The sequence below is a fragment of the Mycosarcoma maydis genome, chromosome 5 (assembly GCF_000328475.2).
Source record: "Mycosarcoma maydis chromosome 5, whole genome shotgun sequence".
In the NCBI taxonomy this organism is placed as follows: domain Eukaryota; kingdom Fungi; phylum Basidiomycota; class Ustilaginomycetes; order Ustilaginales; genus Mycosarcoma; species Mycosarcoma maydis.
The window spans coordinates 1,208,659-1,230,757 of NC_026482.1; the positions used below are offsets into that span (position 1 = coordinate 1,208,659).

Here is a 22,099-nt window from a genome sequence, read left to right on the forward strand (position 1 = left end):
AGAGCGAGTCTTGGATTAGGCAGCAGTTGGAGGATGGGGGTAATCGGAAACGATAGCTGCGAGATGAGCAAGCCGATGAATCGTGAACATATGGAACATTGAATCACGAATCACGAATCGTGAATGCTTGCGCGAGTGTTGTATTACGAATTCACGATTCTTCGGATTGGCTGACGAGCGGCAGGCAGCTCGGCGTGCGAATCCAAGCGTGAAGCACGAAGCTTGAAGCTTGAAGCTTGCAGTCTGTGAGTCACGAGTGTGTTGCCCTGTGCTTTGTGTGAATCGTGAATCACGAATTGCTTTCGGGGCGCGCTCTTACATCTGTCTCGGTGTAGGCTGGCTCAACCGTCTCCGTATGTCCACGATCTTACACTCTAAACCAAGCAAATCCGGATCCGAGCCGTGTTGCCCTCACGCCTCGTGCCTATTCGGGATTCGTGATTCGTGATTCGTGATTATTTTTTTTTGGCGCGGAGGAGGACCCTTTCGTGTTTCCGTGTTCGACAGATCGCTGTGTGAGGGTGAAGCGGAAAAAAAGAGAAGAAGAAAAGAAAGAAAAAAAAACTTGGCTGAATCTGCTGAGTCTGAGAGTCTGAGCTGGAGTTGTGAGTTCTGTTGGCAAAAATTTTGGCCTTTCTTCTTGACACTCCACCATCAGGTTGGCCCATCAACGCAGTCGCCATCATGCCTCGAGCGGTATCAGCAAAGCTATCAAGACAGCACGAGCCTTCCGCCGGTCTCAGATCAGGCTCGGCGCGCTCAGCTGCATCCAGCTCCAGCTCTGTTCACGCATCCAACCAGAACTCGAGTGCCACCACCAAGAACCCCATCTTCAACACGGACAAGTTCGGCCAGCATATCCTCAAGAATCCTCTCGTGGCGCAGGGTATTGTCGACAAGGCCAACCTCAAACCAACGGACATGGTTCTCGAAGTCGGTCCAGGTACAGGTAATCTGACCGTTCGCATCCTCGAAAAGGCCAAAAAGACCACCGTAGTGGAAATGGATCCACGCATGGCTGCCGAATTGAGCAAGCGTGTTCAAGGAAAGTGAGTATCAACCGTCGCCCCTAGAGCGACCAGCATCAGCAGTGCCAGCACACACCCTCGTCGACCAACGAACCCGGCCCCGTGGCAGCCTTGCCTTGGTCTTCTTACATGATGAACGAATTCATTTACCATCTTTCGTACGAGCCCGACTTTGCAATCGGACAATGCGGCAATTTTCCAAGATAGCTGATCCAATGCACCACGACTTTGCCAGTGCTGGTGTCTATCGGAGACAGGGTGAATGGGCTGGTGCACAGAGGCTCTGTTCGCTGTCATGGCTGACGCAGGGACGCTGTACACTCGGATACTGACTTGATCACTTGCAATCGCCCCTTTCCGTTTGACCCTCTTTTGCACCCTTAGGCCTGAACAACGCAAGCTTGACATCATGCTTGGCGATTTCTGCAAGACCGATTTACCTTACTTTGACGTCTGCATCTCCAACACGCCTTACCAGATCTCATCACCTCTGGTCTTTAAACTGCTCTCACACCGACCGCTCTTCCGATGTGCGATCCTCATGTTCCAGCGAGAATTCGCTCTGCGACTCATCGCACGACCCGGTGACAATCTATGGTGTCGTCTTTCCGCCAACGTCCAACTTTACTCGAAAGTAGATCACATCATGAAGGTCTCTCGCAACTCGTTCCGACCACCACCGCAGGTCGAATCAAGCGTAGTGCGCATCACGCCACTCAACCCGCCGCCCGCGATCCCGTTTGAAGAATTTGACGGCCTAACGCGAATCGTGTTTTCTAGACGCAACAAGACAGTGAGAGCGAGCTTCTTTGACGCTCGTGGTGTCATTGATATGCTCGAGTCCAACTACAAGACGTATTGCGCCGTCAAGGAGATCATGCCCGAACAAGGCAGTTTTGCCGACATGGTCAAGCAAGTGCTCGTGGAGACGGGATCTGCAGAGAACAGAGCCGCAAAGATGGATATTGATGATCTGCTCACCTTGCTCGCTGCTTTTCATGAGAAGGGCATTCACTTTTCTTGATGCCCTCTTACTACTTCCACTCTCCCAGCGCTACTCGTGCTCTCCCTCTCTCCTCTTATTTGCACCCTGCCTCGATACCCTCGATAGAAGATCGCACCATTACGCATCCACCTGTATTTGTACCGCCTACTTTCTTCCACTGCAAGCATCGTTTTTATGTCTCTTTCTATTCTTCTCTCCCTCTCTTTCTCTCGTCTGTCGCGAATCAAGCGTGCCGATGTGAACGTGTATGGATTGTAAGAGGGACGCATTACAAATACATTTACCGAAAGAGGCTTTTGATGCATGGGAAGCACATTGACTGAACCAACGGACCGGACATGCGCCGCAATTCCAATTGGCTGTGGGGGCATTAGAGGAAGTACTGGCTATTCAATGTGACCGTTCTGGTTTGATCCGGTACAGCGTCAAAGATCTTGAAGTTGGACTGCGTTGCTTCCCATGGTTTCATGCTCTCGCCTGAGGCTGCTGTTTTCGCTCCTGCATCTAGCTCTGTATTTGTGGCATCATCTTGCTCCGTATCGCTGAGCGCAGAATCCACAAGAGCAGAAGACGAATTTTTGCTTTCGTACGCGATCAAATCGTCCACGGCAAAAATGCTCGCAACATTGCCACATCGGTAACAATAATTGGGTGCTGACCAAACAGTGACGATGTTATTGTCGTGCATCAGCTTGTATCCTTCCTGTACCAACTGATGAGCCCTTGCTATCAGCGACAAGCCATTGACGTGGTTAAACTCTTTGGTCACAGCGCTACCGAACAGCCATCCTGCACCACGCGGTGAAACTCGCCAGGTATCAATGTCGTCCGGATCACTCCACATGAGATCGCAAAATGCTCCTTCGTGTGGCACTTCTTGCGCGCGAGCAATGATTCGAATCTGATCCAGTGTTCGAACGTCTGGACTGAGACCACCGTGAACACAGAGAACGCGTCCATCAATGATGGCTGCTAGGTTGAGATAGTCGAAAACTTGACAACACGATTTCCAGACATTGGCGTTGCCGTACTTGCGTTGACACTCATCGTAGAAACCGTAAACTTGGGTGATCTGGCGTGACTCGTGGTTGCCCCGAAGAAGCGTGATCCGGGATGGGTGTCGTGCTTTGAGCGCCATGAGTAGCGAGAATGTTTCCAGGCTGAAATAGCCACGGTCGACAAAGTCACCCTATTGCATGCAAAGGTAGGAGCGGATCAGCGGGGCTCTCGAGTAGCTGGCAAGATGCGAAGGATATGACGACTTACCATAAACACATACGACGTATCCGGCGGCTCTCCGCCAACTCTGAACAGCTCGAGCAAGTCCCAAAACTGGCCGTGAATATCACCGCAGACCGTAACGGGGCTGGAAACGGGTTGGATATTGCTCTCTTCCATGAGGATGCCTCTGACCATCTCGCAGAGTGCCTTGATGTCTGGTTCTGGTAGGTACTTGCATTGTCGGAGCTGCTCTATCCACGTGTCTGGATTGCCAACAGTCATGGTGAGTGAAGCTCGAAGCGAGCGGTGCGAGGCTAGTCTAGGCTGAGCTTCCGAATCGATTTCGAGCGAGGCAGGACGACAGGTGATCGAGAACAAAGAGGATCAGATGCAGGAAAAGTGACAAAGAAAGACGATTCAAGGCTCTGCCGGGGCTGCTGAAAAGATCAGATGATTCCGCAAGCGTCGTTTCCTGTCGGATCACCCGTAGCGTCGATGAGCGTCGATGCGATGAAGTGTGCGAATTCGTAAACCGTTTTCTATTGGAAATCTTGCAAAGCAGAGCCGCAGACAAGGAGATGCTGTTGATACAGTGATTGAAAGATGTTGGAGGAGAGAGAGAGAGAGAGTGTGTGTGTGTGTGTGTGTGTGGTAGCTGACCAAGCTGATGATGCACTTTGACCATTACACGTTATGACTGCGATATCATCGATCGGCTCGCAAACTTGTCTCGAGTCGAGCTTTGGACAGCAAGATTCTGTGATTCATGATTGTGATTGACGATTCACGATTATTCGTGATTGTGTGCCTCTCTGTTTCTGCCTCAAGCAACAGATCGACGCTGAGACCCTTTTTTTGGCCGGAGCTAACCTAGCGGCGGCGTCAGCTAAAACCTCTTCCTTTGAGTGGCTTAGTCGTGATTTGTGCGTTCCAAGCGAGTTGGGGGCATCGGATTCACCGTAAGCTGTCCATCGGCAGATCCGATCGGTAGGAGGGCGAATTTTACGGAACCCGGCAATCTAATCACGAATCATTCATCCTTGGAGCGCAGCAAAAGAAAAAATCATGGCTCACCATACAGAGGAAAAGTGAGCAAATCGCAAGCGCTTTCTTCTGAAGTCACCCACCGTACTCCATCTCGCCTGGCCTGAGTTCACTTCGAAGGCATCACCCTTGCTCTTCCCCCGCACAAGCAATCTATACGCACTGGTCGAGTTCCCTGCGGTGTATCTGATCTTCTCTCGGTAGACCCTCCGACTGGCTCACATCCCTTTCCGCGAATCTTTGCTCCACACCCATCACAGGGGGGCCGCCCAGCAACGATCCACAACGCCCATATTATCGCTTGAGTCGGCTCCCAACACAATCTAGTGACGGATCCAACTTGTCGCGGATCGATCCAACAGGCGTGAAGCTGGACGTAGGCCCTGATTGTAACGTCGCAGTTGGCCTTGCAAACCGAGGTAGCACGGTCACCACGACTGAGTCCTGCGCGTGCGCAACTCTGCACAAACCGCAGCAATGGCTCTTCCGTCTAGCATCGTCGAGATGGCGCAGGCATCAGGTCACTTGCCACACATGGCTTCAGATGATCCGATTGCAGCGCTCAAGGCCGCCAACTACAAAGGCAAGGGTCTCATGGACCCTATCAAGACGGTCGAGGACAAGTGGGAGCTTGTTCCCGCCTTTCTCCAAGTCAAAGGGTTAGTCAAGCAGCACATCGACTCTTATAACTACTTTGTTGACCATGACCTCAAGAATATCATCAAGGCCAACGAAAAGATCACTTCCGACATTGATCCCAAGTTCTACCTCAAGTACACCGATATCACCGTAGGAGAGCCTCGCAGATACGACGGCGATGCTTTGCAAAGGCCCATCACGCCGCACGAATGCCGACTTCGAGACATCACCTACTCGGCCCACATATTTGTCAACATAGAGTATACCCGAGGTGGCAAGATCATCCGCCGCAAGAATGTCGCCATTGGTCGCATCCCCGTCATGCTTCGCAGCAACAAATGCGTTCTCGCCAACAAGTCCGAAAAGGAACTTGCAAAGATGAGTGAATGCCCCTTGGATCCAGGAGGATATTTTGTGGTCAAGGGAACAGAAAAAGTGATTCTCGTTCAAGAACAGCTCAGTAAGAACAGGATCATCGTCGAGGCCGACACGAAAAAGGGTACTGTGTCAGCCTCGGTTACTTCATCAACCCACGAGCGCAAGTCCAAATCGTACGTTCTCACAAAACACGGCAAGATCTATCTCAAGCACAACTCGCTTCACGAAGATATTCCGATCGCCGTCGCCTTCAAAGCCATGGGTATCCAAGCCGATCGCGAGATCCTTCAGCTTGTTGCAGGTCACGACGATATCCACAAGGAGCTTTTTGCCATCAACCTCGAGGAGGCCGCTCGATTGGGCATCTACACGCGCAAACAAGCGCTTGACTTTATCGGTGCTCGCGCCAAAGCATCGCGCAAGCCGCTCTCGATGCGACGTCCACTCTCCGAGGAGGCGCTCGACGTTCTTGCTACTGTCATCATGGCTCACGTGCCTGTTGAGAGGCTCAACTTCCGTCCAAAGGCAATTTACATCGCATCCATGGTTCGCAGAGTGCTCATGGCCATGCAGGACGAGAAGAAGGTCGACGACCGCGATTACGTCGGAAACAAGAGGCTCGAACTGGCAGGACAGCTGCTTTCGCTTCTTTTTGAGGACCTCTTCAAAAAGTTCAACTCGGATCTCAAGATGAACATCGACAAGGTGCTTAAGAAGCCCAACCGTACTGTCGAGTTTGACGCCTTCAACCAATTCCACTTCAATGGCGACTACATCACCTCGGGCTTTGTGCGTGCCATCTCGACGGGCAACTGGAGCTTGAAGCGTTTCAAGATGGAACGCGCCGGCATTACCCACGTTCTCAGTCGCTTGTCTTTCATTGCTGCATTGGGAATGATGACCAGGATCAGCTCGCAGTTTGAAAAGACGAGAAAGGTCTCGGGTCCACGCGCGCTGCAACCATCACAGTGGGGCATGCTGTGTCCCTCGGATACCCCAGAAGGTGAAGCGTGTGGTCTCGTAAAAAATCTGGCGCTTACCACGCACATCACCACGGACGTCGAAGAAGAGCCGATTGCTAGGATCGCCTTCACGCTCGGTGTCGAAGACATCCACCTTCTCACCGGTGCAGAGCTTTACCGTCCCGATTCGTATGTTGTCTACCTGAACGGTAACGTGCTGGGCGTGACGCGATTCCCGCAGCGCTTTGTACTGCAGTTTCGTCGTCTGCGCCGTGCTGGTCGCGTGTCCGAGTTCGTCTCGGTGTATACGAACCACCATCACCAGACCGTCTACATCGCCTCGGACGGTGGGCGCATCTGTCGACCTCTGATCATTGTCGATGCGTTTACCGGTCATCCGCGTGTCACCGAGTCGCACATGCAGCAGCTCAAGTCGGGCGCTCGTCGCTTTGACGATTTCCTCCACAACGGTCTGATCGAGTACGTCGACGTCAACGAAGAAAATGACGCCAATATTGCCATGTACGAGCACGAGATCAAGCCGCAGTATACGACGCATCTCGAGATCGAACCATTCACCATCCTCGGCGCCGTGGCAGGTCTGATCCCCTATCCTCATCATAACCAGAGTCCGAGAAACACGTATCAGTGTGCGATGGGTAAACAAGGCCAGGGAGCGATCGGTTACAACCAACTGATTCGCATCGACACACTGCTCTATCTTATGCTATACCCTCAACAGCCCATGGTGAAATCACGCACGATCGAGCTGATCGGCTACGACAAGCTTCCGGCGGGGACCAACAGCATGGTAGCGGTGATGTCCTACTCGGGCTACGATATCGAGGATGCGCTGGTGTTGAACAAGGCATCTCTGGATCGTGGATTCGGGCGTTCGCAGACGATGAAGAAGTCATCGACAGTGATCCGCAAGTATCCGAACGGCACCCATGACCGGTTGGCGGATGCACCTGTGGATGATACCACGGGCAAGCGACAGAAGCGGTACGACATTTTGGAGGCCGACGGCATTGCGGGAGTCGGTGAGCGTGTCGAGCAAGGCGATGTGTACGTCAACAAGCAAACACCGGTGAATGCGAACGACAACTCGTCAGCAGCTATCATGATCGGCGCGTCCAACGCTGCGGCTTCCGTGGCGTACAAATCAGCACCACTATCGTACAAACCACCTGTATCGGGCTATATTGACCAGGTGCTCATCACGGACACGGACTCGGACCAAACATTGATCAAGGCGCTGATCCGACAAACACGCCGGCCGGAGCTCGGCGACAAGTTTTCCTCGCGACACGGTCAAAAGGGTGTATGTGGTCTGATTGTGCAGCAGGAAGACATGCCGTTTACGGACCAAGGTATCAACCCAGACATCATTATGAATCCGCACGGATTCCCGTCTCGAATGACGGTCGGAAAGATGATTGAGCTGCTCTCGGGAAAAGCGGGAGTGATCACGGGCACTTTGCAGTACGGCACTGCGTTTGGCGGGTCCAAAGTCGAGGATATGTCGGCGCTGCTCGTCGAGAACGGTTACAACTATGCGGGCAAAGAGACGCTCACCTCTGGTATCACTGGTCAACCTCTGGAATGCTACGTCTACTTCGGTCCGATCTACTACCAACGTCTCAAACACATGGTTCAAGACAAGATGCATGCTCGAGCGCGCGGTCCTCGTGCCGTGCTCACACGACAGCCCACCGAGGGTAGATCCAGAGATGGAGGTCTAAGATTGGGCGAGATGGAGAGGGACTGTCTGATTGGCTACGGTGCAACCCAGTTGCTGTTGGAGAGGTTGATGATCAGCTCGGATGCCTTCACTGTGCATGCCTGCCAGAAGTGCGGCTTGATGGGCTACAACGGCTTCTGTCCCTACTGCAGCAGCAGCAAACATGTTGTTCAGCTCACCATTCCGTACGGTACCAAGTTGATGCTCCAGGAACTAATGGCTATGCAGGTGGTACCCAGGTTGGTGTTGGAGGATGCCGTCTAGTCGGCAGGAGACGATTCATGTCGCCATAACTGAATGCAAACCACATGATCAGCACACCACTACGCGAGATTTGTGATGAACAAGGTGGTCTGTAGAGTTTGCGCAATTGCAAGGTCGAGATTCAAAACAAGCCCATCTCTCTCAAGAAGCGATCGAAGCTCAACTCTGCCATCTTGGGCAACTCCTTGACCGCCTCGACCAAGAGGGGCAGGTAGGGATGATCGCCGGCTCTGAAGCGTTTGAAAATGTCGAGGTATTTGTGCAGGATGGCTTCGATGGCGTACGAAGGCGAGAAGGCTTTGTCGAGCGGAACCAGGTTGCTCGACGTAGCTGAGGGGTGATCGTTGCAAGAGTCAATGTTGGAGGGCGAGCGGTGGTGGTGGCTGCCAGAACTTGGTGCCGAGGCGTCGGGTGGCGAAGGTCCAAAGTATGGTCCAAAGAGCGTCGGGTCGGTTTTGATAGGGTCGCCTTCGAACGGTACCGACATGGCGATCGTGGGATAGTCGCGACAAACGATTACCAAGGTCTGTGCGATATCGTTGAGTTTACGTGTGAGACCGATTCCGTGCGCTTCCATGGATCGCAGCGAGAGCGAGTTGCATACGCGCAACGTCTCACGTGCAATGTCGATAGCATAGTCGATCCTTAACGGCTCCTCCTCGGCATCAGCCGTCAGAAGCGCATGAGAGCGACACGTCATCCACAACCTATTCAGCAGCCACTGTCGCGTCACCTCAACATCTGCTTTCTGAACCTTGCTCTTGTCCCAATCCGACTTGCTGGCATGACCACCGTTACCCGTCGAATCTTCCGCCTTGACACCATGACCGCCGTAAGGGTGATGCCTCCGACCATCGTATGTGCTCTCTCGACGCGAAGGTCCACTGGAACGATCGCGATGGAAAGATTCTTTCTCCTTTTGCTCGTCTTCGTCGCTTTCCTTGATGGCGCGGTGCAGCTGAACCGCCCTGTTGGCATCCAGATAGTCGCAACCCGGACCTGGACACTTGCGATTCCAGCAGTCGACAAACTTTTCGTCCACGACGTCGAACAGTCGACTTTGCAGGTTGGGAAAGTCTTGCAACTGGTAGACGTCGAATTTGCGTCGGATTGAGTCGGTCGCCTTGCGTGGATTGCCTCTGAAGGTGATAGAGGAACCGGACTGGATGGCGTAAGCACGTTCAGTGATGGCAAGTAAAAGGTAGGCGCGTAGCCTGCGTTCCTGTTCGTCCTTTTCGAGATGCTCGTACGAGGAGGTCTCGTGGATGCGAAGCAGGTAGCCGAGTGTCACTGCTTCGCGCAACCTGAACCACGCCGCGTTCTCCTCGCCGAGACCAAAGAGGGTGCCAAAGATGAAAAACGAGGCCATGATGGCTTCTAGAGACGGGTGACTGCCTAGCAGAGCACTGCTGCGCATCCTGACCGACTCCTCCAGCAGTCGACGCACTCTGCGCTTGCGCGACGAGCTGTCCACCGGATCGGCCGAGTCGACAGGCTGGCAGAGAGCAAAAGCGGAGAGTGCGATGAGCATGGAACCGAGTTGCGCGTCGGTGCGATGCTCTCCACGGTCAATCTTTCCAAAGATCCAAGCTCGAGTAAAGACGGGCATAATGGATTGAAGACGCTCAAAGAAGATGGCGATGCTGGGGATTAGCACCGAGTCAGAGAGCGGATGAGGCTCGTTGCTGACCAACTCGGCTTCGGATTGACTGACGGAGCCTGGAGTCGAGCTGGGCCCACCAAGCATCTGACTGTTTTGACCGATGACGTCGAGGAAAGTTCTCGCATGGCTCGCTCCATTGCCATGAGGGTCATGCGTGTTACCTAGATCGTTATTGGCGGTGCCAAAGCCGTTGAAATGATTTGCCGAGGCGTCGTCGGGGAAAGCAGCTGCATTCATGTCAAGCAAGACGTTGCGTCTGCGATCGGCGCCGGCTTGCGCGTTGAGATAGGAGTCGGCGAGCGATGTGCCAAAGTCAGGCAGACGAAGACCGGCAGCGATATCGGGAGCGATCTCTGAAAAGGAGCCGCTCAGACGCTCGGAGAAGCGATCGGAGGGCGGGAAGCCGTGATTAGCTGCAGAGGAGGAGGAGGAGGAGGATGGATTGGGACCGTTGACACCGTGAGCTGCATTGGACGGATGGCGCTGCGGGGGTGTTGTATGTTGCGCAGAAGCATGATGAGGTGGTGGCTGTTGGTACTGCTGTTGGTGTGGGTAAGGGTGCGGCGACGGATGTTGCGGGTAGGATGGATGTGGATGGTGGTGGTGGTGACCAGAGGAGGATGGCGCGGGGTGCGGCGGAGGGTAATCCTGCTGTGCATATGCGCTGTGAGATGGGTATCGATGGCCCGGCGAACGGGACGAGGGGCTAGACCAGTGGGAACTAGGAGACGCATGCGGTGGTGGCACGGCTGAGGCCGACTGAGCCACAGGATCATACCTGTTGTAGCTGCTACCACCGGAGGAAGTCCTGTTGGGTGCATCGCGCGAGTAGAGGTTTGAAGAGAGCATAGAAGAAGGAGAGGCAGCGCTGGCGGGCAATCCGGGTGGACTCATAGCGTAGGGTGCGTAGAGACGTGGCGAGTGAGAGGATGGCTGGATGTTTGTGGGAGCCGGCAGGATGATGCGCGAACCTGATGGACTGGGTGCGGTGATGGACGCATGATCGGTGGATGGCCTCGGATTGGGCGGTGATGGAGGAAGCTCGGAAGCTGCGGGATTGTGGCCTTTTCGAAGAAGGTCGATGCGTCTTCCTGAAGCCTGCTTGCCTTTGGACGCCTTGATCCAGGTGCAGTTGATGTTGAGACGGATGCAGTTGTCGCAGGGGTTGTTGTGATTGCATCGGACACGACGGTGATGACAGGCGTCGCAAGCACGTAGCACCTTCTTCGGCTTGCCCTTGGTATCGTCGTCGTCTGCTGTGACGGTATGGTCGCGTTGAGCCTTGGCGTCGTGTTTGGGCATTGCGGTGGAGAAAGAGCTTGTCCAGATTTGGCGGGTGGCTACTGGAAGGGCCAGCACGGACAAGAATCGGCCGAGCCAAGGAATGACGAGGGCAGAGCACAGCTGAACAAGCAAGCGCAGGGGCTGAGCTTGACTGATGCAACGGAATGCAGCTACAATCGTGTATGTGATTCTACACGAGCCGAGAGCTGCGAGCCTCGAATGGCACGCGCGCCGTAGTATCGTGGTACCGGTCTCGCTTGCGGCGTGACGGTTGACGGCGAGGTAGCGGCTACCAGCGCAGCCTGATAGATGTCGAGCAGCTTTGAGCGTCTCTCTGCCGCAATGGTGAATGTATGCGGGTGGAAAAGCGATTGGTAGTGGGAGAGAGACGGCGAACAATGCGATGAGTGGTAAGGAAGGGAGCAATCTCGGACCGTTCTGAGCGTGGAAAAAAAGAATGTGCGGGGCAAGACGCAGGACCAAGCCGACGTACGACCGAAACGGATTGCCGAAGCAGCAGAATCACGAATCGTGAATCACACTCGCGCTCTGAATCACGAATCTTGAAGCACGAATCGCAGAAAAAAGAGTGTGTATATAAGTTGACTTACACAGATATGAATCACGAATCGTTTATCGTGAATAACTGAGTCACGTTGAGTTACTCGTCACTGTAGTGTTAGCACAGATCCAGATTTGTCAAGTCGCTCTGCGCCCAGAGCCACAAGCACGAGGCAGGCAACGAGGCGTGAGCGTGTCGGCGGTACCTGTCGCGCTTTCCCTCTGCGCAGCTGTGAGTCGCCGCATCCACATTTACGATTCAATACAGTAATTCTCATCAAATATTCACGATTCGTCCTTTCGTGGTTGGCAAATTGGGAATCCCGTGTGTATCAGCCGATCTTATCACCCGATCTCGACAGGTGATGATTTGGGGTCAAGATCGGGTGTATCCCGATGAGATCGTCAAAGATCCATTCACGATTTGCGAAAGCGCGTCCACGCACAGTCCGCATTTTGACCAACAAGCTAACGGTGGACTCGTGACTGGCTTCAAGCTTGTTTGAGAAGAACACTCTCGACTCGGCTCACAGCAAGCGTGCAAGCGTACACACTCACAACTGTCCAAGCAGCTTGGTGGTGGATGTCTGCTCGTCTTGTCTTAGTACCCTCTCTCCAGAAATTGGTCAATCTGCGCAAGACGTAGACCCAGCTATTCGTTTGCAGCCAGCTAGCAAAACGAGGAGCATTGCGAACCATGGTGTTCGCGTTGTCCACTTCACCAGGTCGGCGCAGCGGCTTGAACCGCTTGGTCGCGTCGACGCTTCTCATCTCACTCTGGACGCTGCTGTTGGGCGTTAGCTCTGCCACGGCGCTTTCCAAGGCTGAAGCGGGCAAGATCGATTGGCACGTCCCTCGCATGGGCGTTCCGCACGCTTCGAATGCTTCTGCAACGCCCTACCTGTCTCCTCGCTTCCATCGCATCATCAAACCCGACGCCGACGTCAAGGACAAAGCACAGACCGCCATCTTCCTCGCTACCGAGTCCAATGCCGTTGGTGCTCTCAATCCGCGAAACGGTGATATCGTCTGGCGTCAGCTCCTTGCAGAGCACGATCAGCTCTTGCTTCAAAAGCAATTTGGCGAGGTCTCTCTTGTCATTTCTGGAAATGGCGGTGCCAATGTTCGTCTCTATCATGCCTTGACCGGCTTTCTCATCTGGGAGTCAAAGCTACACAACATTCGTGATGGCTTGCTGCCCGAGCCTGGCTTCCCTGCCACCGATGCCGTCTTTCTTACCGACAAAGCCAAAAGTGATGTTCCACCGGACCTCGTTGTGCTCTCCAACGCACGCACCGTCCGTCGTCTCAACGGTGCCTTTGGCGCTCAAGTGTGGAAGTGGGAGCCGCAGGACAACATCTCATCGCGTTCCGTCATCCGCATCGTCGCCAACAAGGACAAGCTCCATGTAATCTCGCTACTGCGCAACACCAACTCTGTCTACAGCTCGATCTCAGTCGCCACGCTTTCGGCCCACACCGGTGAGCTGATCACTACGCACGAAATCGCATCGCGCCTCAACACTGCCGCCCATGTCGTCGTCCTCCCTTGGAACCAGCTACCCAACCTACCACCCACCGCCAGTCCCGGTTCCTGGGTTGCTTGGCTCGACAAGCATGGTTCCGTCCGAGCCGCTCCGCTCGACCCGCCCAACAAGCGTCTGGCCCAGCCTCAAGTCATCTACGCCAAGCGTCCCGAATCCAGCTTTACCGCTCTCGTCGATGTAGGTCTCTCCAACAAGGGACTCTTTGTCGGTCGACGTTCCGACGGACTTGCCGAGGTGCTCAAGGTCTCTGCCGACGCCAAATTCACCAGCTTCTGGGAGTTCGAAGAGGACGCCTACGATGCCGTCTATGCAGGAACCTACGATCGGCAAGGTCACGCCTACCTGCAGCGCATCTTTTTCTCTCGATCTCAGCATCTGCTCAACTTCCACTTTCTCTGGGCCGACGCTAACAATGGAGGCGAGGGTCAAGTCAGCGGTTTCTCGTTCCAGTGGGACCACGACTTGCACGGCAACATCCATGCGGCCACTTTTGAGGCGAGCCAGATCGGACAGTTTCAGCTAGCTAGTCGAACCGTCCTCGTCACATCCAGCGGCTCGGTTCGCATGCTCCTCGAGGACCAGCACCAGTGGATCTTGGAAGAGGGACTCACGCAGACCACCCACGCTGTCTTTGTGGACCTTCCAGAGAAGAAGCTCTCTGCTATCCCAGGTGGTGCCGCCAGCTTGATCCACCAAGGTTTTCTCCAGCGTCTCGTGCGTCACACGCTTTCGCTCAAGGATCTGCCTCAGTACATGATCCGCTTTGCCACGCGCTTTGCCACGGGCTCGTATGGAAGCCTCGAGCAGCTTGGGCTTGCAAGTTCCGGCTCGGCGGCTGCGGCGGCTGCGGCGGCCAGCTCCGACCCCGCTTCGACCACCACCATGGTCAAGGAGGCTAACAAGCCCGCCAAGAAAAAGACGGAACAGGAAAAAAAGCCCACTTCCTTGGCACCACGTGTTGCCGACGCCAACACGACGTCGAACCTCTTCCGCGATCCGTTTGGCTTCCGTAAGGTCATCGTGGTCGCCACAGCCAAGGGCAAGCTGTACGCGCTCGACACAATCGCAAAGGACACGGTGGTGTGGGAAAAGTCGCTTATCGGATACGGCGATGGCGAGGGTGAGGCTGAGCCCACTGTCAACATCAAGCTCATGCAGACCGTCCGCGAACTTTCGACCGACGGCAAGAGTCCTTTGTTGGCGATTGTCGCCGAGGTTGAGCTTCAGCCTGGGCTGTTCACCACTCGAGTGTTTGAGCTGAACCCGCTCACTGGAGAGTTTCTCAACGACGCCTCGTCCGGTCAGGCAATCTTTGTTGGTCGATGCCAGGATGCTTTCCTGCTGCCTCAGTCAGCACAAGACCCCGTCGAGAGGCAGCAATCGCTCGGACTCATTGATGAGCACAACAACCTCTTCCTCTACCCAGACACGCTTGCGGTAGCACAACGCTTCGAACCGGTTTCAGATCGGTTCTACTTTTGGGTACAGAAGCCAGCCACCTCTGCAGGCGCTTCGACTCGGTTTGTCGGCCATACCTTGGCAAAGGGCGTAAGCAGTATTCACAAGCCCAAGCAGATCTGGTCGTGGACAGTGCCTGCAGGTGAGGAGGTGGTTGAGGTGTTGCAAGCGCCGAGCAAGGATGCCATTGCTTCGTATGGACGCGTGCTGGGCGATCGATCGACTCTGTACAAGTACCTGAACCCTCATGCGTCGCTGGTTGTGACCAAGAACGAGGCGCTCAACCAGGCGCGTCTGTATCTGCTCGATACGGTCACGGGGAGCGTCTTGTACGAGCTCAAGCTGGACCATGTGGATTTGGCGCAGCCGGTTCGAGCGCATCTGGTCGAAAACTGGATCACAGCTACGTATTCGGTGCGCAATGCCGAACAAGGTCTTTCGACGCATATCGTTAGCGTGGAATTGTACTCACAAGCCGAGACCGCGGGCGCTGATGATGTGAGCGCTACGAAACCAGGAGGACGACGCCTTGGATCGTCGTGGAGCGGCCTCACTGGTAACTTTAGCAGTTTCACCGGTGACAGTAGCGATTTCAACACCCAGTCTGTGCTGCCACTTGCGCTGATGCATACGTTCCTCTACTCTGGCGGCACGGTGCACGCGCTCGGCACGACCACAACCAAGTTGGGCATCTCGCTGAAAAACTTGCTCGTCGCTACAGACCGTGACTCGCTTGTTTCGATCCCGCGCAAACTGCTCGATCCACGCCGTCCCACAGCGAAACCAACCAAGGCAGAGGCGGAAGAATTGCTGCTCCCCTATTCGCCGCTGATCGCCCAAGATGCAAAGTGGATCCTAAATCACATCTATCCCGCTGCCAACATAAAGCACGTCACCACGCGACCAGCGTTGCTCGAGAGCACCTGCACCGTCTACGCGTACGGTCTCGATAGCTTCGCCACTCGTACCAGTCCAAGTGGCCAGTTCGACGTGTTGCAGGACAGCTTCAATAAGCCGCAGTTGCTACTGACGCTGGCCATCTTGAGTGTCGGAATCGTCGTCACTAGACCCATGGTCAGGAACAAGAACCTTTCGTTGAGGTGGTGATTTCGCCCGCCTCCTACCGAGAATCACGACCAAGACCGCAGCAAACAGTCGCAATCATGAATCGTGCACTGTCCTTTTGCAAAGCAATGAGCTATAATACAATATACAAAACAAAACAAAACAAAAGCCCCCAAAACCCAAGCGTGAACGTCGGAACGCTACGAGTCATGAATCGTGACTACGGCTTCTGCGTTCCTAGGTGTTTGGGGCAGCATCTTGCGGATGCGGACCAGCGGAGCGCTCGTCCAGCTCGTGCCTCAGTCTTTCGATCTGGGCGGTTGCCTCGTCCAATTGCGCGGTCAGATCGCCCATTGCCTGATCCATGAGCAACTTTTCCAGAGTCCATTTTTCGATGTTGCTCGCTTCGTTGTGTTTCAGATCCTGAATGTACCTTACTGCGGCATGAATGATGGCGCCCTTGTTGGTGTTTTTGGCATCGCAGCCGGGCACAATGTGAGACAGTTGGACGATGCCGTCGTTGATGGCTGATCGACGACGACGTTCGACTTCTTTGTGGTTGTCCTTTCGTTGACGGTCAAGTTCAGGACCCCGTGCGCGTTTCAGACTGCGCGACGGCGATGCGCCATTGGGAGGCGAGTCGTACTCGATTGATTCGTCGCCTGCATCGTTGTTGTACGTTGTCGACGTCGGTTGTGATGCACCCAGTGAGCCCAGACTGGCGAGAGCTGCGGCAGTAGCAGTATCCGTGGCAGATTTCACCGCCGAATCTACGTCGAGTTGTTTAACATCTTCCTCGGATGATGGTGGTGCATCGGCGGAAGCTTTGGTTGGCGTGCCCAGACTCGTTCGGTCGTTTCCTGGAGTGCGCTTGAATCCAGCAGCGATGCTCGTCAACGCACTCGCTGCTTGACCCAATCCAGGCGGGAGGTTGGCACCTTGGGCAAACGATTCGCTCGATGTAGTGCCGTCAGCGGTGCGCGCTTCAGAAGCCCGTGCTGCGGCGACGATCGAGGCGAGTTGCTCTTGGTTGAGCTCAGCCAGGATGTTGGAGACATCGCGTTCAATGTGGTCGCGTCCAGCTGAGGGGGTTGATTCAAGAGCGGCGGCCGCGGCTACGACTGCAGCAGCAGGAGCAGCAGCAGGAGCAGAATCAGAAGCAGAAGCAGCCTCGGAGCGCGCCGAGCTCTGTGCTGGCTGATTCGTCACCGATGACACGTCAGTGATGTGCTCGTCAGTCGATGCTGTCTCTGTCGGCGCTGTATCTGTTGTCGCTGACATGGTGGGCGCGTACGGATGAGGAATGTCGAGGAGCGTATACTCGCGTCGACGATGGCGATGGCGATGGCGATGGCGATGGCGATGGCGATGGCGACAGGAAGCAACTGTTCGAGATGCTATGTACCGTGTGATGTTCTCAGTATCAGCTGCACGCTAGGTATCAGAATGTCGCCTCAGTGGTTTCGCACATGCAGAGCGCGATGATGTGAATGGTGATCAGCACTGTTTGGACGCGTCAAGTGGTGCTGTGCTGGGTTGATAATGACAACGGTGACGCTGACAGCGCCCAGCGACGTATGGGCGAACGGGCGGACGCGCTGGATACGACCTCGTCGATGAGGACAAGGAGGATGGAGGACTGCAGGTGTTGGACTTGAGCAGGATATGCAGGTGGTGTCGGTCTCGCGTTTGCGTCGCGTAGAGCGGTGGCTGGATTGGCGAATATTCAGACCAGGTCACGGGATGATGGTTGGATGGCAACAGGTCACGTTTTTGTTTTTGGTGACCACCTCCACGCTCTCGGCTTGGCTACGTCTGCGTTGGAAAATGCGATCAGAAGCCCGATTTCTATCAAGCGCCGGGAACACGCAAAGGAAACAGGGCGAGAAAGGTAGGAATTCGTTCGAGCGATTCGTGATTGTTCAGGAAAGCGATTCGTGAGATCGAACTAATTCACAGATTCACGATTTCACATTCTGTCTCGTACGGAAAGTCCAAAATACTCTTTACCATTGCAAGGTTTTGGCTGGCCTGAATACAATTTACGATTGGTGCGTTTCATTTCAATTTCTAATGAATCCGCAAGTTGAAAAACTTTTTCCTTTTTTTGGTCTCGCTTCTTGCAATTCTGAGGTTGCAGGGCGCGACGTTTGCGTTTACAACGGTGTCCAGATTCGAGGCGTAAATTACGACAATTCATGATTTCGTTTCATGGCGACACGACAGAGCACAAGTCGTGAGTGCCTCGAGACTGGCCTTGCATGGACCTATGACCAGCCACACAGCCCAGCCACACACAGAGAGGGAGAGAGAGAGAGAGAGAGAGAGAGAGAGAGAGAGAAGAAAAAAATGAAAGGGCAAAGCAGATCTTCTCGAACGACACAAAGAGACAGACAGACTCAGAGACAGCCAAAGCCAAAGCCAATTTTTACTTGTCTGTCCATTCATCAGACACTCAGCCAGTCAAGTCAGCCCAGCAAAACCCAGCAAACCAAAGCACAGCGAATCAAACCCCAGTCGAGCCAGAGTCTCGTGAGGCAATTTCCAAGCAAGCAACTGGCCACGATCACGATCCCTGTTTTACTTTGTTGCTTCCTTCTCTCTACTACCACCTACCCACCTGTAGATCAATCAGTCAAAATGGTACGTTGATCGGAACATCGGAACAGAGCATAGCACATCTGCCCGACGTCGTTATGCTACAGCGAGAGCAGGCCAACGCAAGAACTTGGTCTGTTGATTTCCAACTGCGGTCTTTTCGCCTATCAGCCGCAGCGGTGTTGCCTGCTACATAGCCACCTCGAACAACACGAAAGAGTTTGCTCATCGCTACTCCATCTCGGCCGACGCTTTCCACAAGCATAACGTGCAGATTGCAGATTGTGGCGATGCTTTGTCGTTCTTGTTGTCCTAGCGTATCTACATTCCCGTCCGTTGACACTTTGCCCTCTGCTTATTTTTATATGGCTACAGTCCGCCTCCGACGACGAGCAGCACAACGCCACCTTCGAGACCGCCGATGCCGGTTCCTCGCTCACCTTCCCTATGCAGTGCTCTGCTCTGCGTAAGAACGGTCACGTCGTCATCAAGGGCCGTCCTTGCAAGGTAAGTTTTCTTTTCGATTTTCTTGTCGTTGAATTCTGTGCGGCAGGCGACTCCACTGCGAATCGACTCGATGCTTTTCCATCAACTTTGGACACGGAAGTGGTGCAGCGCGACGCGATGCGATCCGATTCTCCGACAGCCATCAACACGATTCGACAAGGGGCAACCGTGGCGGCAGGGTGATATATATCCTGGCGTTGCAAACACTCCTTGACGCTGTCAGCCAAGCCAGCGTCTTCGGATTGATCTCATCTCTGGTTTTGTCGACTCTGTCGCATGCCACGCACGCGCCTTGCGCCTTGCCCTGCTGCGTGTTGAAATATTGGCCCTCTGGGCGATGTGCTGCGCAGTTCGACTGACCTTGTCTGCCTTTTGCCATTTCTTGCTGTTCACTGTGCTCTGCACCAGATTGTCGACATGTCTACCTCCAAGACCGGCAAGCACGGTCACGCCAAGGTCCACCTTGTCGCCGTCGACATCTTCACCACCAAGAAGTACGAAGACATTTCGCCCTCGACGCACAACATGGACGTCCCCAACGTCCGACGTGAGGAGTACCAGCTGGTCAACATTGACGACGGTTTCCTGAACCTGATGACCAACGACGGTGACACCAAGGACGACGTCCGTGTCCCCGACGGTGAGCTCGGCGACCAGATCCAGGCCGCCTTCGACGATGGCAAGGATCTCATGGTCACCGTCGTCTCGGCCATGGGCGAGGAACACTGCCTCTCCTTCAAGGACGCTCCTCAGGGCAAGTAAAAAATATTGCACCATCCTCCTGCCAGGATGTGCCTCTCGCGGCTTCCGTGATCATGTCCTTGGCCTCTTCTTTGGATTCTCCCCTATGTTGAACCAAGTCTAGTGCAATCCTACCTCACCTATTTGGCCTTGGCTTTGGCGCTAGTGAAAGACAAGACACATCAACGCCTACAGCCGTTTGGCTTCTGGTCGCACAGTTATCATCTCGTCAGCTCGCCAGGCGTGAACAATCTGAGTGAAATTTCGATCAGTGACTGGCATTTCAGTGAATGATTTCAGTGACTGCGAATTCAAAAGACCGACCAAGCGCGTCGTCGCTGAGAGACGGCGCGTTGAGACGTACAGTAGCTACAAGTCACGACGAGGCTGGCGAAAAAAAAGTTGGACAAGCATCGTGAGTGGTGAGTGGCAAGTGCATTCGTGGATAGTGGTGGCTGAGTCCATGTAGATGTGCGCGATGGGATCCCGCCCTTTGGCAGCTGCTTCTCGGGATGCATTGTGGTCGAGCCAGAGTCAGCCCGACCACTCGAGGTGCCCAGCAGCTGTATAGGCGTCGCTGGTACAACGAGCAGTTTGCCAACGCCGGAAGCCATGCGTCACGTCGTCCATGTCCATGTGCGCAAGCTTCATCTGACCTGCCGGCATGGACGGGTCAGCCAGATAGTCGTACTGGTGTTGTGAGCTGCTGCTCATCTCGGTATCCGACAGCATGGCAGGCGAAGCGCGCATGCCCACGCTCCCCGCCGTCCTGTCCAGCGTCGGCACCGGCGAGCACGTGTAGTTACTCCTCGGCGTCCTCCTCAGGCTGTACGACGACTGCGGCGACTCACTACACTGCGCGACCGCGTAAGCCGACAACCAAGCTGTACGCACGCTACCCTCATCGTGCGCGCTGAAAAACGCTGCTCCCGCCCCAGTCCACATATTCTCTTGTGTAGCTGCCAATGCGCCGTGCACAGTAGTCCGCACCGCTTGTTCATCAGCGTACTTGTTCGAGTCCGCCGAGCTCAATCGCGCCTCTGTGCGCATGATGCCTGCTGCCTCCATGTCAGAATTATACCAGCCTGGCTCCGAAAAACGCTCATCGTAACACGATCGAGCTTCAGCCGGCCAAGATGAGTACGATGTAGCGTCGATGCTCGACCTCTGTGCATACGTCTGTGCGCTCGACACGCTTCTTGCTGTAGCCGCGGCTGTCACCAAACCCTTGTTCGAGCCATTTGATCCGCTGCCTACATCCAACCCCGCGTTGGCGCTCACTGCGCCACTGCCGTATGCTTGGTGCGCGTGCGCCGCCATCATACCGACCCCATCCGCGCTGCTCGCCGCATGAGGATGCACCTCGGGCAAACGAGGTGCCGTCGCCCCGAGTGAAATTCTGCCGCTGCTAGCGTCGCAACTTCCATACATCTCGCCCCTCACCGCTGACGCGCTTCGCGAACAGTTGAATGTGCCAGGCGCAAAATCATCGCTGTGCCAGTAAGGATGCATAGCCTGGATCCTGTGGTTACTGTGAGAGGCGTTACGAGCCGCTGCCCTTTCGGCGTCTTTTTGGAGCTGCCTCGCTCGTTTCTTTTTACGAAGCTGATCGTTCACTTCCCTTGGCACCTTGACGTAGACGCAGTGTTTGCCAAGTCTTTCACAGCTATCGCATGGAAGACCCCCGGTACAGCGTATCTTCCTGTCGAGCCAACCAGACAAGAGGCCGGGGTGAGAGAGTATTGCCCAACACAAGTCAGTATCCGAGATCCGTGGCGACGCGTCAAGCGTCATGCGTCATGCGTACGCCTCGCTGAAACGCGCGCTGAGCGAGACATGTTTCAAGCAACTCACCTATGGCGACACCACTGGCAAGCCATCTCTTTGCGTCGTTTATTGCCGCCGCTAGAGCAAGACTGACTGCGCGACGTCGAGCATCCATCCACGCCTGCGTCCCCCGAGTGATGATCGTCGTGCCTTCGATCGTCCGAGTAGGTCAAAGCAAGCTGCCAAGCGCCCGACACCGACTGATAAGGCGCCATAGCTGCTAGTCGCGACGATCGCTCGCTCGCTCACCCTTGACGTGCAAATGCAGAGAGATGGCGTAACTGTGTGACGAGACTGAAGCCTTTGCGTTGGCAGCAACCAAACTCGATACGGTTCGAACGGTTCCAGCACACAAGCGGATGGGTCGAGTATGTAGAATCACACTTGTGCCAGTCTTGAAGTGGTGGCAAAGTACGGTAGATGTCAACAGCGAAGAAAGTTTACGCGATGAGCATACGGAAGGGGACAAGAATGAGGATGGCGAGCAGGATAGAAACGGAGGTAGGACAGAAACGTCTTCCGATATCTCCCATAGCGCTATATAACAGTGCTGCAGACAAAGG

At 54.7% G+C, this 22,099-nt stretch overlaps 8 protein-coding genes across 8 annotated transcripts; 4 read left to right on the forward strand and 4 right to left on the reverse strand.

The window, feature by feature from the left end:
- Positions 1-684: 684 nt before the first annotated feature.
- On the forward strand, positions 685-2,052 carry UMAG_02444 (putative rRNA (adenine-N6,N6-)-dimethyltransferase; the record flags this gene model as incomplete). The annotated part of the gene is made up of 2 exons (XM_011390428.1): positions 685-1,049; positions 1,413-2,052. The coding sequence occupies 2 exons, from the start codon at positions 685-687 to the stop codon at positions 2,050-2,052; spliced, it is 1,005 nt and encodes a 334-aa protein (XP_011388730.1).
- A 352-nt stretch (positions 2,053-2,404) lies between these two features.
- On the reverse strand, positions 2,405-3,537 carry UMAG_02445 (putative type 2A-related serine/threonine-protein phosphatase SIT4; the record flags this gene model as incomplete). The annotated part of the gene is made up of 2 exons (XM_011390429.1): positions 2,405-3,223; positions 3,301-3,537. 2 exons carry the CDS (start codon positions 3,535-3,537, stop codon positions 2,405-2,407), a joined length of 1,056 nt encoding a protein of 351 aa, XP_011388731.1.
- Positions 3,538-4,776: 1,239 nt separating this feature from the next.
- On the forward strand, positions 4,777-8,286 carry UMAG_02446 (putative DNA-directed RNA polymerase III core subunit RET1; the record flags this gene model as incomplete). Its single annotated transcript, XM_011390430.1, has 1 exon — positions 4,777-8,286. One exon carries the CDS (start codon positions 4,777-4,779, stop codon positions 8,284-8,286), a length of 3,510 nt encoding a protein of 1,169 aa, XP_011388732.1.
- A 121-nt stretch (positions 8,287-8,407) lies between these two features.
- Positions 8,408-11,251, reverse strand: UMAG_10159 (uncharacterized protein; the record flags this gene model as incomplete). The annotated part of the gene is made up of 1 exon (XM_011390538.1): positions 8,408-11,251. The coding sequence occupies one exon, from the start codon at positions 11,249-11,251 to the stop codon at positions 8,408-8,410; it is 2,844 nt and encodes a 947-aa protein (XP_011388840.1).
- A 1,240-nt stretch (positions 11,252-12,491) lies between these two features.
- Positions 12,492-15,905, forward strand: UMAG_10160 (uncharacterized protein; the record flags this gene model as incomplete). The annotated part of the gene is made up of 1 exon (XM_011390539.1): positions 12,492-15,905. The coding sequence occupies one exon, from the start codon at positions 12,492-12,494 to the stop codon at positions 15,903-15,905; it is 3,414 nt and encodes a 1,137-aa protein (XP_011388841.1).
- Positions 15,906-16,100: 195 nt separating this feature from the next.
- Positions 16,101-17,144, reverse strand: UMAG_02449 (uncharacterized protein; the record flags this gene model as incomplete). The annotated part of the gene is made up of 1 exon (XM_011390431.1): positions 16,101-17,144. One exon carries the CDS (start codon positions 17,142-17,144, stop codon positions 16,101-16,103), a length of 1,044 nt encoding a protein of 347 aa, XP_011388733.1.
- A 1,359-nt stretch (positions 17,145-18,503) lies between these two features.
- UMAG_02450 (putative translation elongation factor eIF-5A) lies at positions 18,504-19,730 on the forward strand (the record flags this gene model as incomplete). Its single annotated transcript, XM_011390432.1, has 3 exons — positions 18,504-18,506; positions 18,837-18,968; positions 19,377-19,730. 3 exons carry the CDS (start codon positions 18,504-18,506, stop codon positions 19,728-19,730), a joined length of 489 nt encoding a protein of 162 aa, XP_011388734.1.
- A 513-nt stretch (positions 19,731-20,243) lies between these two features.
- On the reverse strand, positions 20,244-21,751 carry UMAG_02451 (uncharacterized protein; the record flags this gene model as incomplete). Its single annotated transcript, XM_011390433.1, has 2 exons — positions 20,244-21,411; positions 21,564-21,751. The coding sequence occupies 2 exons, from the start codon at positions 21,749-21,751 to the stop codon at positions 20,244-20,246; spliced, it is 1,356 nt and encodes a 451-aa protein (XP_011388735.1).
- Positions 21,752-22,099: the final 348 nt, after the last annotated feature.